Below are 17,112 nucleotides of genomic sequence, written 5' to 3'. Positions count from 1 at the left end.
CCAGGATCGTTGTGTTTGATCTGCCTTTCTGTAAGGACTGGTGATGCTGACCATCTCTTCTCGTCCCTGTCGACCATTTACATCATCTACTCTGGGAAAAGATGTCTTTTTAAGTCTTTGCTCATGGTCATGTTTGTGGTCATGTTCTTTCGAAATTACTGGGCATTAGTCTGAATATTAATATACTGTGCCAGATGTGATTAGCAAGTATTTTCTTTCTTCTATGGGCTGTTTTTTTTTTTAACCTTACTTTTATTTTTTTTGTTTGTTTATTTGGTTGGTTGGTTGGTTGGTTGGTTGGTTGGGGTTTTTGTGGGGTTTTTGTTATTGTTGTTTTGTGGGGTTGTTTGGTTGGTTTTTGTTTTTTGTTTTGGTTTGGTTTGGTTTGGTTTGGTCTGGTCCAGTTTGGTTTTTTGAAACAGGTTTCTCTGTGTAGTCCTATCTGTCCTGGAACTCGTTCTGTAGACCAGGCAGATTCCTGTCTCCCTGGTTCTGGGATTGGTGGCATGGACCACCATGCCTAGCTGGTCTTTCCACCTTGCTGAGAGTGTCCTTTGGTACACAGATACTTTGAACTTTGGTGTTTTCCTTTCTATCGACAGCCCCCATTTTTCTTTCTTTCTTTTTTTAAATTTATGTACACATGTGAGTACAATGTCCACGGAGGCCAGAAGAACGCACTGTGGGGAGAGAGAAGGAATCAAGATCAAATTCTGGGGGCCTTCCGTAGAGCAGGGAAAAAGTGAAGTGGAAGTGTCAGCATTAATGAAGTGCGTCAGATGGGATCGTCACCTCAGTATATTGAATGCTGACAGATTTTTGTATTATTATTTTTCTGGGACCACTAAAGTTGGTTAGCAGGTGAAGTTTCTTGCCCCAAGCCTGAATGACCCGAGTTCAATCCCTGTGACCCAGGTGAGGGAATGAGAGAAGTGACTCCCTCAGGTTGGCCTGTGACCTCCACATGTGTGCCATGGCTGACCTCCACATGTGTGCCCTGTGACTTCCACATGTGTGCCCTGTGACCTCCACATGTGTGCCCTGTGACCTCCACATGTGTTCCTTGTGACCTCTACATGTGTGCACTGTGACCTCTACATGTGTGCCATGGCTGACCTCCACATGTGTGCCCTGTGACTTCCACATGTGTGCCCTGTGACCTCCACATGTGTGCCATGGCTGACCTCCACATGTGTGCCCTGTGACCTTGACATGTGTGCCCTGTGACCTCCACATGTTTGCCATGGCTGACCTCCACATGTGTGCCATGGCAATGCACACTGTTACCCACAACAAAAACACAAAATAAAAAAATGAAAAACTTAGTTTTCTGTATTTTCAGGATCTCAGCAGTCTTCATTCACGTAGGCTTCTGATGGAGCAAAGATGCCCTCAATATGTTGGCTCTCGTACCATGGCTTATATTCATTTATAGACCGGAGCAAGCACTATCCCGCAGAGCTGCATTTCTATTCATAAAATTCTTAGGGGGAAGAAGCTAAATGGTTAAAAGAAACAAAAAATAAAATCTTGAAAGTTTGTTGAATGTATATATATATGTAAGCATAAACAATATCTTAATTAAAAGAACATTATTAAATACATGAAAGTAATTCCAAATACCGTTGGCTATGAAAATAATAAAAGAGAAACTTTATCTGTTTTTGTTTTTGTTTTTGTTTTCAGAATTCCAAAATACTTACCATCTTGTTGAACACCCTGGGGCAACACCCTTACATTAACACAGTAGTGAAGAGGATCAGCTATGAACCGAGTCCCTTAAGTTCTGAGGGGTATTTAATTTTTTAATTTACCTTTAATTTAAAAATTGGAAACTTTAAACAAGATTTGAAAACATTAGTGGACTAAAGTTTTATAAATTTATAAAATGTATCTGACATGCGATTTCCAAGGGAAGAATTCCTTTATGTTACAGGAAAAATAACTTGTGATCATTTCAGCTGACAATCGACTCAGAAAACACCAGTCAGACTGGTGGAGGATGATGTTACTGTTTGTTTAAAAACCTAACCCTCAATCTAAAAGCCTCAAAAGCGGTGACCATGTCCCTAAATGTTCCCAGCTCAGCTGTGAAAGTGGACTACAGCCATGTGCAACTGTAATAGTCCCTGCCTCCACCGGTGCTTCTTAACACACAGGTTCTCTAAGACCCCTGTCCTCCTCCCCATCTGTTAACTAGCAAAGGTAGATCACAAGGTACAGACAGGCTTTCTTAAGCTCCTGAGCACCTAGCCACAGGCAGAGTGGGTTGGAACTAAGGGCTATAGTTACTGTCTTCAACAAGGGAACCGAGATGTTCCCACGGAAGTGAACCCAGGCTACTGAGTGACACACTGCCTGACTCAGGCCTGCAGGAGAGGGAGTAGGGAGCACTTTCCTGAAAGTGAAGCGGCCAAATCGGGAGTCTTCTCAGTGTGGGTGAGGGGTGACAAGTTCCAAGACTTGCAGAAAACTGCAATGAATAGGTAAAGAAGTGCCACTCAGATCTTCGAAGGAGTAAGTCAGAACTCAAATTATTCCTCTTTTTATAACACTGTGGAAGTGGCAAGGTAGGACCAGCGGTCCCTATAAAACCAAACTGAAGGCCTTCTCTGATGTAGCAGAAGGGCTGGGATTAAAGGTGTGTACCACCACTGCCCGGCCCTTTCCTATTTTTGACAAGTTTTGTTGAATGATAACTTACACGCCATATAATCCACCGTTTTAAACTATGGTTCACACCCATTCAGTGGCCGGGACATTCCCACTTGCCCACCCGGTGCCACTATTATACGAACACGACTCCTGGTTCAGTCACTCTCAAGTTGGCAAGCATCATGGTTATGCTTCCCTTCAGCTCTGCTGTGTACCATGCTGCTGGGAGCATCTGCATGTTGATCTGCAGCTGCCACCATGCCTTGTTTCTCCTCGACATACAGAAACAGTGCGATTTCTGGGGCTTATGGTGTCTCCCACATTTGGTTTTTGAGGGATGACTTAAACTATGCAGTTTTAAAGTTGCTACCCTTTTCAGATCTCCCTCGGCAGAACATAAAGTTTCCTGTTTCTCTGCACCCATTGCATGACATCTGTTATTGTCTGCTTTATATAGTAGTAACCATAGAAGGACTCGTTGGTGAAATTAATAAGTGTGGTATAGTTAACTCAGAGGTAAGAAGGAAAGGCGTTATCTAAGGGATTTGTCTTCATCTGTCATACAAGAAAGCGATAGGTGATGTGTAAAACGTATGTTAAGAAAGAGGGTGGCCGGGCGGTGGTGGCGCACGCCTTTAATCCCAGCACTCGGGAGGCAGAGGCAGGCGGATCTCTGAGTTCAAGGCCAGCCTGGTCTACAAGAGCTAGTTCCAGGACAGGCTCCAAAGCCACAGAGAAACCCTGTCTCGAAAAACCAAAAAAAAAAAAAAAAAAAAAAAAAAAAAAAAAAAAGAAAGAAAGAGGGGGATAAGACTGTTTTCTTGGCGTTAGTGAGACATACTGCAGAAAAAAGAGCATCCAAAGTCAAGAGTATTTTCTTCTCTGAATGAAGAATAAAAAAAATGGAGACATGGCAGCCTATGCTGATAAAAAGCTTAGAATTTTTTTTAAATGTATAAACTTTGCATGATGGATCAGAGAAAGGAGAGATCATTTTCCTTCTCTCTTTTTTCTTTTTTCTTTTTTCATTTTTCTTTCCTTAGAACCTGGAACATTACCCTGCCAATGACCTCAGATGATGCACTGAAAGAGATACGAGGAACCAAGGTGGCTTTCCAAGACTGCTTCATTTCCAACCTCATATTCCTTCTGACATACCCGCTGATGACCTTGTCCTCAGGCCCCACAGACTTACCGCTCACTCTGCCTGCTGGGAGTCCAGCAATGCTGAGTGCCAGTGGTGCCTGCGTTTCCTCGTTTTCTGTCCTGGTCACTGAAGAGGAAACCTTCCAAACAAACGATTCCTTCCATACCTGGACCAGGATACGAGTCCCCCCAGGTATCCTGAGTGCCGCTGAAAGGCACAACGTCAGTGGTGTGGCCATATTCAAAGGTGAACTTATTTTTATAATAAGTGGCTCTCTTTACATAAAAACTGAGAGCTCTTTTAAAAAACTGAGCGTGAGAGACGGGGCTCCTGAAACCGGCATTATTGGCATTACAAGAAGAAAGTGGTGTAAGATCAGGTATATATTTAAGGTTAGTGAAAGATGATTAATGTGAGTATGTGTGTTGTCTACACATATTTAGATATATTACTACAATGTTTATTCAGTACTATATCAGGGGCTCTACAAAGCATCTTTTTGCATGGTTATTGTCTCTCCCAGCCAATAACCCCACTTACCTTCTAAGACCATACAAGATTTAGCATGTTCTAGCTCATATTTGGCTAAAGACAGTTATTTAAAGATGTAAACAACTATATCTCTGAAATTCAAGTTTTCTGAGATATCTTAGCAATAAAAATGTTATCCCCAGTGACAAAGAAAAAAATTAATCTTGTATGCTATCATGAAGAGCAATGCAGTCACACTGTGAGGACAGGGCTCCCCTGTATATATCCCCCCAAGACCCTGTGTGCTTTCAAAAGTTAACCAACCTGCCCACAATAGTATGGAGAATAGACACCAAAGCATTCTCACTACAAAACATAAATATTGCACAAAAATGTAAATGTTCTTTTAACTACATCGTTGGGCTCCTAAAGAAACATGGCAAAAGCGATCACATTTGTTGAACATTAAAATGTATGAAATAACCAAGCCAACCATGAAGGATGGTCTGAATGGTGTGTGGCTACAGTTTCTGTTGCTGTGGATCCTGGACAGTAGGGCTGGGCTATTCCTGGTAGCAAAGATGGGGCGTGGCTTTCTTACCACATTCTCAGCTTAGGTGGTAATGAGTGTGGCTGTTCTAACACCCACTTCACAAACACTTCATAAAGCATTGCATAGACCCACAACATAGGACCCACCAAGCTGCTCCCCACCCCACTCTTTCCTTGGGGTGCTCTGCTCAGCTTTACCAATCCCACTGATGCTTTGGGAAATGAGCCTCCACTTAACCTGTGTCTTGATTGAATTCATTCTTTCAAAGAGGACAAAAAAATCAAAGGACACACCGCCACTCCCATCCCCACCACCTATTCCCACTCCCTACCTCCCCACAACTTCCCCAGAGTAAGAGAAATTCTGGGAGGAAAAAAGCTGTCCCAAAGGACTGGCCCAGAGGAAGATGCAAATTTCAACATGTGAGCTGTTCTCAGGACTGACCTCTGACTGCCAAAGTTCAGATACCAGGAGGCAAAACCTTAGGACAGAGTAAAGGGGGTGGGGGATATGGAACAAACTCTTTTTGCATAAAACAATGACCTTCAAAGAGATCCTAATACATCCAAACCTCTGTCAGCTTTCCTTACAGAAAGTGGAGGGACTGGAGATTGTCTTAGCAGTAAAGAGCGCTGACTGCTCTCCCAGAGGACCTGACTTTGAGTCCCAGCACACACATGGTAGCTCAGAAACATCTGTAACTCCAGTCCGAAGGGATCCAATACCCTCTTTTGACCTCCTTAGGCATCAGAAATGCACATGGATGTACAGACATATATCTAAGCAAAACACTCATATTCATGAAATGATGAAATAAATCTAAAAATTAAATGTTCTAAACACTAGTATATTTTAAAAATGCAGGTAATACTTAAGAATATACATGCATACACATTTGGAAAAGAGGCCATGAATTTGAAAGAGAGCAAGAAGGGGATATGGAAGAATTTGGAGTAATAAAAGGAAAGGGGGAAATGATGTAATTATATTAAAATCTCAAAAATAAAAGAACCGTTTCTTTAAAGTGTTTCCCTCTGGAGTGTTCCTACACAGCAGCTAGCTCATGGTCGCTTAGGCATTTGAATTCACAGTATTTATGTGGGTTACTTACATGTGACACCTGAAAAGGGAAATCTATTGAGTAATTACCAAGTTGGCCTCTGTGGACCATCTCTATTGTTAATTGGTGGTGAAGGCCCAGCCTAGAAGTAGCCAGCGCCATTTCCTAGGGTTTGGCTCTGAACTGGGTCATGTGTGGAGCGAGGGGCACCAGTGAGAGAGGGCACCAGTGTGGAGAACACAAGTTCACATGCTTTCATTCTCTCTCTGCTCTTGACTGTGGCCGCAATGCTGCTTCCAGCTTCTGCCTTGACCTCCCTACAGTGTTGGACTGCAACCCGGAACCGGGAGCCAAATCAACCCAAACCCTTCTCCCTTGGGGGGCTGCCTTGGTTAGTTTTTGATCACAGGAATTGGGAAGACACATTTCTGTATCAGAAAAGAAGAAATTCTCAAATCAACCATCTCTGTTTCCATATTAAAGAAGTAGCTGAGGGCTCTGAAGGGATGCCATTGTAGGGTCTTTCTTCTATTACATATCAGTATCAATATTCATTTTAAAAGCTGTAGTAAATACAAAATATCTATAGCAGGTTTTGTAGAAGGAGGCGGGCAGGCCTGCTTTTCGTCCCTTCCGGCTCCCGCATGGCTAGCTTTACACCTGAAATAACAACACACAAAATTGTATTCATTTAAACACTGCCTGGCCCATTAGTTTCAGCCTCTTATTGGCTAATTCTCACATCTTGCTTAACCCATTTCTAATAATCTGTGTAGCACCACAAGGTGGTGGCTTACCCGGAAAGATTCAGCATGTGTGACCTGGTGGCTGGCTTCATGGCGACTGTCCCAGAGAGGAGAGGCATGGCGATTGCCTCACTTCCCTCTTCCTCCCAGCATTCTGTTCCGTCTACTCCACCCACCTAAGGGTTGACCTATCAAATGGCTAAGGCAGTTTCTTTATTAACCAATGAAATCAAGACAAAACAGAAGACCCTCCCACATCAAGGTTTTGGGTTTTTTTTCATAGTGGTTCTGTCTTTACCCAACTCTGGCATATTCCATCTTCCAGCATTTCAACATAGTGGGTGTCAAGTGGCATTTCATTTTAATTGTTTATCTAGACATCCTGTTTCTTCTTTCATAGTGCTGGAGTTAGAACCCAGGACCTCACTTCCAGTCCCTACGTCTTATGTGTTTCTTGCTCATGTCTTTCTTCTCTTTAACCATCACCCTTTATGTATCTTTGTATTTATGGAGAGTTTCTTAAAAGTTTTTGTGTTGTTGTTTTTTTTTAATCCATGGTGATAATCTCTGCCGTTGAGTAGAATCTGTTTAGATGTAGTGTTAACTATTACTATAGCTGGATTAAGACTACTAATTGGGAGGCTGGAGAGATTGCTTGTGGTGAGGAGTGTTGGCTGCTCAATCATGAAGATCAGAGTTCAGATCCTAGCACCTATGACAGCCAGCTCTCAAAGAGCTCAGTACTGAGAGATCCAAGGTATTTGTTTGACCTCCCTGGGCACCTGAATACCTGTGGGCATACACACACACACACACACACACACACACACACACACCAAACCCTTGTGAGGAAAAGACCACTGTTTTGGCTTCTTTCCCCCTCTACCAGGCATTGAAGCTAGGTCCTCATGCACTGTTGTCAATCATCCTACCACTGAGCCACCTCCCAACAGCAACATCTATTTTCTTTTTATCCCACTGGTTCTTTGGTCCTTTGTTTCTTCATTCTTACCTCATTTTAAATGGATTGTAAAAATTTTTAGTATTTTTGTGCTGTCTCATATAGATTTTTTTAAAAATAGGAACTATTTTTAGTGGTAAAACTGATATTTATAATAATAATCTTTAACTTATCAGGTTTACTTTTAAATAATATGCTATTGTAGAGCTCAATAAAAATCGATAAAAAAATATACTATGTCACAACACTGTAGAACTTTGTGACTGTGTCTTTGTATTTAAACTCCAGTTCTTTGTATGGTCTCATATTTTACTTTTAAATATGCAACAAATTTCATAATGCATTTTTAATATTATACTTTTGAGTAGTCTAATATCAGAGAAACACATAGATGACAGTGTAAAATGATAAACATTAAAACAAAGAAAATTTTTTTCTTGTTTTATGGGATATTTGGGGTTGTTTGTTTGTTTGTTTGTTTGTTTGTAATTGAGACAAATTACAAACTGGCATCAAACTAAGAAGTAGCCTCCCTCATGCTCCCAGCTTCTGCGACTACTACAGGTCTTCACGACCACGGCAAGAGTGATCAATAATAAGCCAGGAAAGGCTGATATTTTCAAGTGTAAAAGAAAATATCATTGATTCTTTCTACCGCTAGAAAGATGAGGAAAAAAAATCAATGTAACTATTTCTTTTCATGATATCTAGTATGACATGTTTTTATCTAACGGACGTCAGTTCCTAAAGTTTTATTCTGTAATGTGCTTGGTAATGGCCCGGTAACTACCTCCTTTTCATTTCATCACCTTTGGTGCTGGGGATGAAACCCAGAGTCTCGGGAACCCAGGATTCTGTGCCGCTGAAGAGCTGGCTGCCCTCCCACTCTGTGCTCTTCACTGTCGAGGGTAGGAAAAGATAGAAGACAGAAATTGCCAGACTACTCTCTGTCCCCGAAAATTTTTCCATTTTTTTTTCTTTTCTAGTTTGAAAAAGAAAGAAGCACAATGGCAGTGTGGACAAAAAGTGAAGTGTATCTTGGATATTCTACAAAGACATTTACAAGAGTACTAGATATCTCAGAACTGAGAGCCATACTGAAGTTCGACAATAAAGGCGAAATAGAAGTGCAATCTGTGACTTACACGTGGCACCCTCTGGAGCTCGCAGTGCTAGTGTCCTACTGTGTCTCCTGCACGACCACCAAAAAAATTTACTTGCTGCTGTGTAACGAGGATTCACCAAAGTGGATCCTCCAGGACTTCCAACTAGAGGTGCCCGTGGACAGAACACTGACCCCATATTTCCTTTACTCGGCCCTGCCGGATTTGATCCTGTGGGATGCCCACAGCATATACTATTTCTACAAGAACTTCACCATTAGTGGAATTTTAACAGCCGAGTCAGGAGAGATCAGTCTGTCAAGGTTATCAGCTGGCAGCAAAATCCACAACGTCATTACAGGTGAGGAGTTCTCAACCCTGCCAAAAGTATTCTGGGTTTCGTTGTATTGATGCTCCAATATGTGGCGCCTTTGATGGCTATGGGTATACATTTAGCCACCTAAAGCTTAATCAGTTTTAAACTTGACCGGTGTTAAACTGTGATCTCATGTGGCAGAGTGGTGGACTCAAAAGTTTCATCTTACTGGGTTGGCAGATGCCAAGGGAGCAGTTTATTTGTCAGGGTAGAAGGTGCTGTGCTGTCTTTTGTTTTGTTCTTTTGAGCAGGGCTCCTCTGTGTAACAACCCTGTCTGTCCGGGAACTCACTTTGCAGACAAGGCTGACCTCGAACTCTGAAAGTGTTATATTGTTTAATGTTCCTAAAGTTCACACAACTAAGTACCTTGATCTGTAGCTCCATGCCACAGTCCTGCAAGCCAGCTAGGAACCAGAAATCAAGTTGCCAGCAGAACATGCTCCTCTGTAACCTGGAATTTGGGGAGTGGGTGGTGTTTTCTCTTTGTTTTATTTTTGCCTTTCCCCTTTGTAGGCAGAAACTGTTTGTTTCCGGGCCACCCAGACCTGAATAATCACACAGAAACTATATTAATCACAACACTGTTTGGCCAATAACTTAGGCATATTTTTAGCTAACTCTTACATCTTAAATTAATCCATAATTCTTGTCTGTGTTAGGCACATGGCTTGGTACCTTTCATCAGTGAGACATTCTCATCTACTTCCTCTATGTCTGGATGACGGCTGCAGACTGAGCCTTTGCTCCTTTCAGAATTCTCCTGTTCTGGTTGCCCTGCCTACATTTTCCTGCCTGGCTACTGTGTCCCATCGCCCAGCTAGCTTATGCCCAAAATAATCACATGGAAATGGTATTAATTAGATTACTGCCTGGCCCATTATATCTAGCCTCTTTGTGGCTAATTCTTACATCTTGCTTTAACCCATATCTAGTAATCCATGTAGCACCATGTGATTGTGGCTTACCAACAAGAGTCTAACCTACGTCCGTCTCAGGCAGGAGAATCATGGTGTCTGCCACACTTCCCTTCTTCCCAGCATTCTGTTCTGTCTACTCTGCCCACCTATGGGCTGCCCTATCAAAAGGCCAAGGAGGCTGCTTTATTTAACCAATGAAATCAACACAAATACAGAAGGACCTCCTACACCAGGAACCCATCTCATGGACACCTCAGTCCAGTCTCTTCTCCTGTTACTGTACTGTGTTCTTCATGTGCACCTCATTTTTGTTTTTGTGTGGACACCTTTTAAAAGGACACAAGCAAAGCAAGGCGATGACTCCGTGTATACAAACTCTTGCTGCTCAAGCCCAATGACCCGAGTTTGGATCCCCAGGACTGGGCATAGTAACATAGTATTTATAATCCCAGCACACCCATGGGAAATGGGAGGTTGGGAGCAAAGATAGGAGATTGCTGGCCAGCTAGCTTAGTTTATAACTGGTGGGAAGACCCTGCCTCAGAGAAGGTGTGAAGGAGAGCAGCTCTGACACCTGAAGTTTGTCCTTTAACCTTTTTTACACACAACCAGTGAGCTAAATCCCCAAACCCAATGTAGGTTTATATAGATCTATATTCTAATCCACAAACAAACTACTCAAAATAGTCAAGCCTCAACTTTCCAGTCATTTTGAGAAATGGATTTATATGTCATAATTTGCAGTTACCCTTTCTTGACCCCATGTTACCCTTTAACTCACAGCACTTCAGTTTTCTTCCCCATATATTCCAAGAAAGTGTTGTATAGCAACACTCTTTGTCCCTCTCCGCTGTTTCCCTTCAAATCAAAACTTAGCAGACTTTCAACCAGTCAGCCTTCTTAACTCAGAGTTCGGTTTTCAGGCACCTTACGTGATCCACCGGTGGCATTTGAAATAATTTAGCATGATCTCTGGGCCTTTCCTTTTTTTTTTTTAAGACAGGGTTTCCCTGTAGTTTCTAGAGCCTGTCCTGGATCTAGCTCTTGTAGACCAGGCTGGCCTCGAACTCAGAGATCCACCTGCCTCTGCCTCCCGAGTGCTAGGATTAAAGGCGTGCGCCACCACCGCCCGGCCTGGGCCTTTCCTTAAAATGCCTTTTTAACTTGGCTTCTAGAGAATCTCTTCTCCCCATGTGTACCCCTCCTTCTCCTTCTTCCTACCCCTCAACATCATAATTTCAGAACAGCAAGCCAAGCATCCCAGAGCATGTTTTGCTGACGTCTGAACTCTGTTGATCCTTGTGGTTTGCCCTGTAGCCAGCATCCCCAGGCCGATCTCACTGTTCCTATCTCCAGCTGCCCTTCCCAACACATTTATGGGGATGAGTAGCAGTCATTCCAAATCTCAAGTGTCTGAGATATTTATATTGAAAGGTGCCTAAGGAGATTTGTAAAATACACCTCTTGGTATGTCTGTGAGAGCAACCAGGGATGCCTAACTGAAGGAGGTTGGGGAACCTGCCCTGAGTATTCTTAACAAAATCCCATTGGCTGGAGTCCTGAATGAACTAAGAGCGGTAAGAGGAGAGAGCTGGCCAGTGCAGGCACTTCCCTGCTTTCTGCCCACCATGAAATAAGCAGCCTCCCCTTCCATGGGCTCCTGCTAGCATGGTAGTAAGCATCTATTTGGGCCCAAAGTCAGACAGTCAGCTCACTTGAGACTCAACTCTCAACCCATAAGTCAAAATAAATCACTCCTTCTTCTAAACTGTTTCTGTCAATGAGAACGTGATCAACCAAACCACACAGAACAAAAATGGTACCAGACAGATACAGTCGCTGCTGTAGCCAGATTTGGCTGTAGTTCTTTTTTTTCAGTTTCTAAGACAAAGTTTTTTATTGCTTTATAAATAATACCATTCAAAATTTCCACTTCCTTCCCTCTTCCCATTCCCCCCTCCCCCTTCCCCTCCATTCCTAAGAGAGGGCAGGGTGCCCTACCCTCTGGGAAGTCCAAGGTCCTCCCCCCTCCATCCAGGCTTAGGAAGGTATAGTTCTTAAATCTCTGAGGCTCACCTGTAGTAATAATCTGGAAAAGTATGAAGGTACAGGCTAGAGTAGTTCTGGAATGTTACGTGCAAGGCTTAAAATGTACTTTTGTTTTAATTATGTATAAATGTGAGTGTGTGTGGTGGGGGTATGAGCACATGAGTACAGGTACCTGGGATGCCAGAGAAGGGTCATCTGGAGCTGGAATTACAGGCAGTTGTGAGCTGCCCATGCCATGAGTGCTGGGGACAGAACTTAGGGCCTCTGGAAGAACAGCTCTGGACACCAAGCTCAATGGGGGCCAGTTCTGGTGAGAGCTCAGAAGATCAAACTGTCATTAGGAATGTGGGCAAGAATGATTGGGTTAAGGAATCTGAGAAGAAGACATCCATGTTCCAGCCTGGCAAAGAACTTGGCTACATTCTGCTCATGTCCAGAGCCTGCCCATCTCCAGAGGCTGAGATTTAAAGTAAAAATAAAATGAATCTTGTGAAGGGACTGTCAAGACAGCCTGCATAACAGGTCTTACTGGCTAATTTAGTAAGGTTCTTGGGAACCGAGAGCAAAAAGGATGGAAACCTTTGATGTTTGCACGGAAAGGTCTGTGAAAATTTGAGGCTGAGAAAGGCCTGCTTTCTGAAGAGATTGCCACTATTAACCAAAAGCCATGCATTTTGTCTTTGGGACCATAGGAAAAGTTACCAGTGCATACTCGAAGGTATCAAAGAATACAAGCATTTGAGAGTCTTTCCCCTTTGAAAAGAGCCTCCAGGGTACCCTGCCGGCACAGAAGACCTCAGAAGCTATTTCTCAAGATTCTTTTCACTATGCTCAGTCACATAGGTACTCAGAGGCCAGTGTGGCTGTGGTCTAAGGGAGCCTGGCCACCTCTAAAATTGGCAACAGACCTTGGCTTCATCCACTCGATGACAGTTTTGTAGGCATGCAAACTATAAGAGCTAATGGGGTGGGGTGTTGTAGGAAGCTGCTTGTTTGTCTCGGGCCTCCGAGAACCAAAATAATCACACAGAAATCATATTATTTACAATACTGTTTGGCCAATATCTCAAGCATATTTCTAGCTAACTCATATCTTAAATTAACCCATCTCCATTCATCTGTATCTAGCCATGAGGCTGTGGCTTACCGTATAAAGTTCCGGTGTCTGTCTCCAGTGTCCAGTGGGGCTACATGGCTTCTCCCTGACTCCACCTCCTTTCTTCCAGCATTCAGTTGAGCTCCCCCCATCCCACCCGCCTAGCTCTACTCTACCTTATCACAGGCCTAAGACAGTTTCTTTATTAACCAGTGGTATTTACAGCATACAGAGGGGAATCCCACATTAGTGGTGGAGGCTTCCATCCAAATTCCAAAAGAAAGCCTGTGAGGTCAGGCAGTGTGACATCCTTGTCATTCCCACAGGCAGTCCCTGACAGTCCCTGAGACAGTCCCTGGTTAGAGATGTCAATGTGTAGCAACTTTCAGGAATGTAGAATATCTGCCAAGAATGACCCTGGAGCCAGCTCAAGAGAGAGGCTGTTCAGGTTGAAGACTTCAAGGCCATCCCAGTGTAGCAGCCCTACGCACACATCCCTAGCACACATCCCTAGCACACATCCCTATGCACACATCCCTAGCACACATCCCTAGCACACATCCCTAGCACACATCCCACCACATCCCACCACCACAATATGCCTTGAATACAAGGAATATTTCTGTAGGGTTCAACATTTGTCCTGAAAGCTTTCCCATTTTTCTTTCCTCATCTTTCTCTCTTGAAATAAGAGTGTTTATTCTGTTACTGTGCCTCTAAAGTATTTAATTTGATCATGTTTGCCTTCAGTCTCAGAAGAAACTTCAAACTGTTTAGACTGTTAAGACTTTGATGAACCTTAGAAATGGTGTTTTGATTGTAAGACACAATCATTGCAGTGCCGGGTGTGTGTGTGTGTGTGGGGGGTGTCATTCCATAGTGGTTTGGTTTAAGGTTGAATGTCAGATTGACAAGCAGTGGACTTTGATGGTCAGTCATGGTTGTCAAGTTGACTAAGAAATGCCCAAAGAGAAAACCAAAGCAAGAAGAAGAAGAGGAGGAGGAGGAGGAGAAATACCCAGAATTACCTGGGCAGTGGTGGCACACGCCTTTAATCCCAGCACTTGGGAGGCAGAGGCAGGCGGATTGCTGTGAGTTCAAGGCCAGCCTGGTCTTCAGAGCAAGTTCCAGGACAGGCTCCAAAGCAACAGAGAAACCCTGCCTCGAAAAAAAAAGAAAAGGAAAGAAAAGAAAAGAAAAGAAAAGCCTAAAGACAAAGCATGTAGACTAGTAAAGAAAGCCCCTAAGTATTTCCAGGTAGGATTAAGGGGAAAATACCTACTTTGAGTGGGGCAGCACCATCCCATAGGTTGGAGGCCTAGGAAATAAAAGGGGAAAACATGCCAGTAGTAGGCATTCTCTCTAAACGCCTCAGTAACTGAATTGAAGATGCTCAACTAGTTGAAATGTCAGGTAAGGACTCAAGAATCTAGTTTTTGTTGTTGTGTTGTTTTGTTTTTCAAATCAGTAACCTTAAAGGGAATTCAAAAAAGCAAATGAAATAAGGAAGTGAATAAAAGCCCAGAAAACCAACCGTGAAATCCAGCAAGGAAAGCAAGATTTCGGAAAACCAAATGAACAGAAACGTAGGAAACAAAAACACAGTGGAAAGCATCACCTGTAAATGGGACCAAGCGGGAGTGGGGAGACAGGATGGGGGATGGGGGATGGGACAACCATGTCAAGGACGGAATGTAAAAATCAAAGCCATATCGCATTCATCTGAGCATGGATCCCTGTAACTCGGGAACAGAAGGACCCGTCAGGAGCCGCCTTCAGGTGCTGCCACGAGTGTGTAGGGTGAAGGAGCAGAGCTTGGGCTGCTCCGAAGAAAGAGCAGAGGAACACAGGAAGTCACAAAGGGAGCCACACTCCTCCCAAGTATGGGAAAACCCTTGCTTTCGTATGGTGCCTGATAGTCACCACTGATAGGAGGAATGTGTGGATCTCGTTTTATTACATGTAGTTCTTATGTATGAGAATTAAACCTACTCTGTGCTTAGCTGCCACTCTGTAGATTTTCTCTGCATCCTATTGGATGCCCTATGTGAGGTATACGTAGGTGAAGTTTATATTAACAGCGTGAGATGGTCGTGTATCTCGGTCCTCTCTCACTGTCACTTAGCACCATCCCACTTTCCCGTTCCCTTGCCCTGTCGCTGCTGATGGCCGCTCTTCCCTGCTCAAGTCAGTTCTGGAAACCCTGCCATCTAGACTGACTGGCTCAGGTCTCCCATCTGAGCGTGCACATTTCTTCTGTGCCTCAGTTAGGTGTTGTCTGTCATCTTTAATTTCGTTAAGGCCCATCCTCTCCCTTGTTGCAAAACATCGCTACTATTGTGTTTTTCTGGTTTTGCTCCCCCTCCCCTTTGAAAAGAAGTCAGTTTTATTTATCAAAGTTCCATCCTTTCGACCTTGTGTCACAAGCAGTCCGTCACTTCCACTCCTTCTGTATAATTTTGGTGGCCTGTGTCTGTTTCTTAATGTGATGGTCTAATTTATTCTTACCCTTCTTTGTCTTCACTAAACGCTATAAATGACAACTGAGTAAGGCATTTGCATTAGGACCCGAGTTCAGAACCCCAGAACCAATGTAAAGCCAGAAACAGAAGCACATGCCTGTGATTCCAATGTTCTATGGCAAGATAGGAGGTCAAGACAAGAACAGGTCCAGAAAGTCATGAGCCAGTTAGTCTGGTATGAACAGTAACAAACAATAAAAGTTAAATATCTCAAGCAAAGCAGAGGTGAGAAGTGACACTTGACACCTAAGGTTGTCCTGAAACAGCCTATTTTTCTGGTTGTTTTTTATTCGTTGGGGAGGGATATGGGTCTCTCCTTCCATCATGTGACTCTCAGGACCAAACTCAGGTCGTCAGGTTTTCTCTGGAAAGGTTTTTAATTGTAGACAGATTCAATTTATATGCAGATTTAATTGTACCCTGTAACTGCTTAGTCATTCACCAAAAATATCCACTATGTCATCCCCACACACATTTCTTCCCTGCCACCTTTGGATTCACTGTATACATTTCTGATTAGTATATTATTTATGGTAATTTATGAATTAGTGATTCACTCTGCTTGCAAATGTAAGATACATTGAGCATCATACACTCCTAACTCCATGCTTCCCCCTCCCTGCTTCCAACCAGTCATCTCCGAGTGTTGCCCTAGTCCTGCCCCATCTTAGGCCAAGCACTCTGTTTCAGTGAGAAAGACAGTCGTTTCTCATCCAACACGGAAGCATTCTCCTACTAGGATGACCCACACAATACTACAGGCTGAGTGCTTTAAACAATACTCATAAATATCCTCACATTTCTGCCAGTCCAGAATCAAGGCACTATCAGGAATGAATTTCATTGAGCCAACAGTCTCCTCCTCACAGGAACCTCTGTGTGTGTGTGTGTGTGTGTGTGTGTGTGTGTGTGTGTGTGTGTGTGTAGAGGGAGAGAGAGAGAGATCTCCCTGAAGGGTGTATTCCTCTTCTTTCAAGGATGCTAATCCCACTAGGTTAGTGTCCTATGCTTATGACCTCATTTAACTAGAGTTACTTCCTTAAAGGCTCTGTTCCCCAGTGTAGTTAGAGGGGCAAAGAAAGCTCCGGGATACGAATTTGAAGGAAACACGAATCTGACGGTAACATCCTCCTCTTTGATAGTCCTGCCCTTGCCACATTCATGCTCTCTACTTAAAACACTGCATATGTGGTGATAAATAAAAGAGACGTAGTGACTATGGAAGAGACGTGCTCCTTGAATAAGTGCCAAGTTTCCTGCTCGTTCACTCTAATTTTTTTCAAGATATGTAGTCATAATAGAAGAGATTCTTTTTATTCAAAGTATACTTCAATAAAAATATGACTTATGCTAACTTAAAATAACACAAATCTGGGCCAGTGAGATGGCTCAGCAGGTAAAAAGTGCTTAACACCAAGACTGACAATCTGAGTTTGATTCCGCGAAGCCCACAAA

At 43.2% G+C, this 17,112-nt stretch overlaps 1 protein-coding gene across 1 annotated transcript in view; it reads left to right on the top strand.

The window, feature by feature from the left end:
- Positions 1-17,112, top strand: part of Catspere (catsper channel auxiliary subunit epsilon) — a 95,310-nt gene that overhangs the window by 35,995 nt on the left and 42,203 nt on the right. The window contains exons 8-10 of the mRNA XM_042054003.1: positions 1,687-1,793; positions 3,699-4,194; positions 8,580-9,057. Coding sequence (XP_041909937.1) covers positions 1,687-1,793; positions 3,699-4,194; positions 8,580-9,057 — 1,081 coding nt within the window. The remainder of the gene's footprint in view (positions 1-1,686; positions 1,794-3,698; positions 4,195-8,579; positions 9,058-17,112) is intronic.

The sequence above is a fragment of the Arvicola amphibius genome, chromosome 12 (assembly GCF_903992535.2).
Source record: "Arvicola amphibius chromosome 12, mArvAmp1.2, whole genome shotgun sequence".
NCBI lineage: Eukaryota > Metazoa > Chordata > Mammalia > Rodentia > Cricetidae > Arvicola > Arvicola amphibius.
The sequence above is the reverse complement of the archived record's forward strand: the minus strand, read 5'-3'. Positions and strand labels throughout refer to the sequence as shown.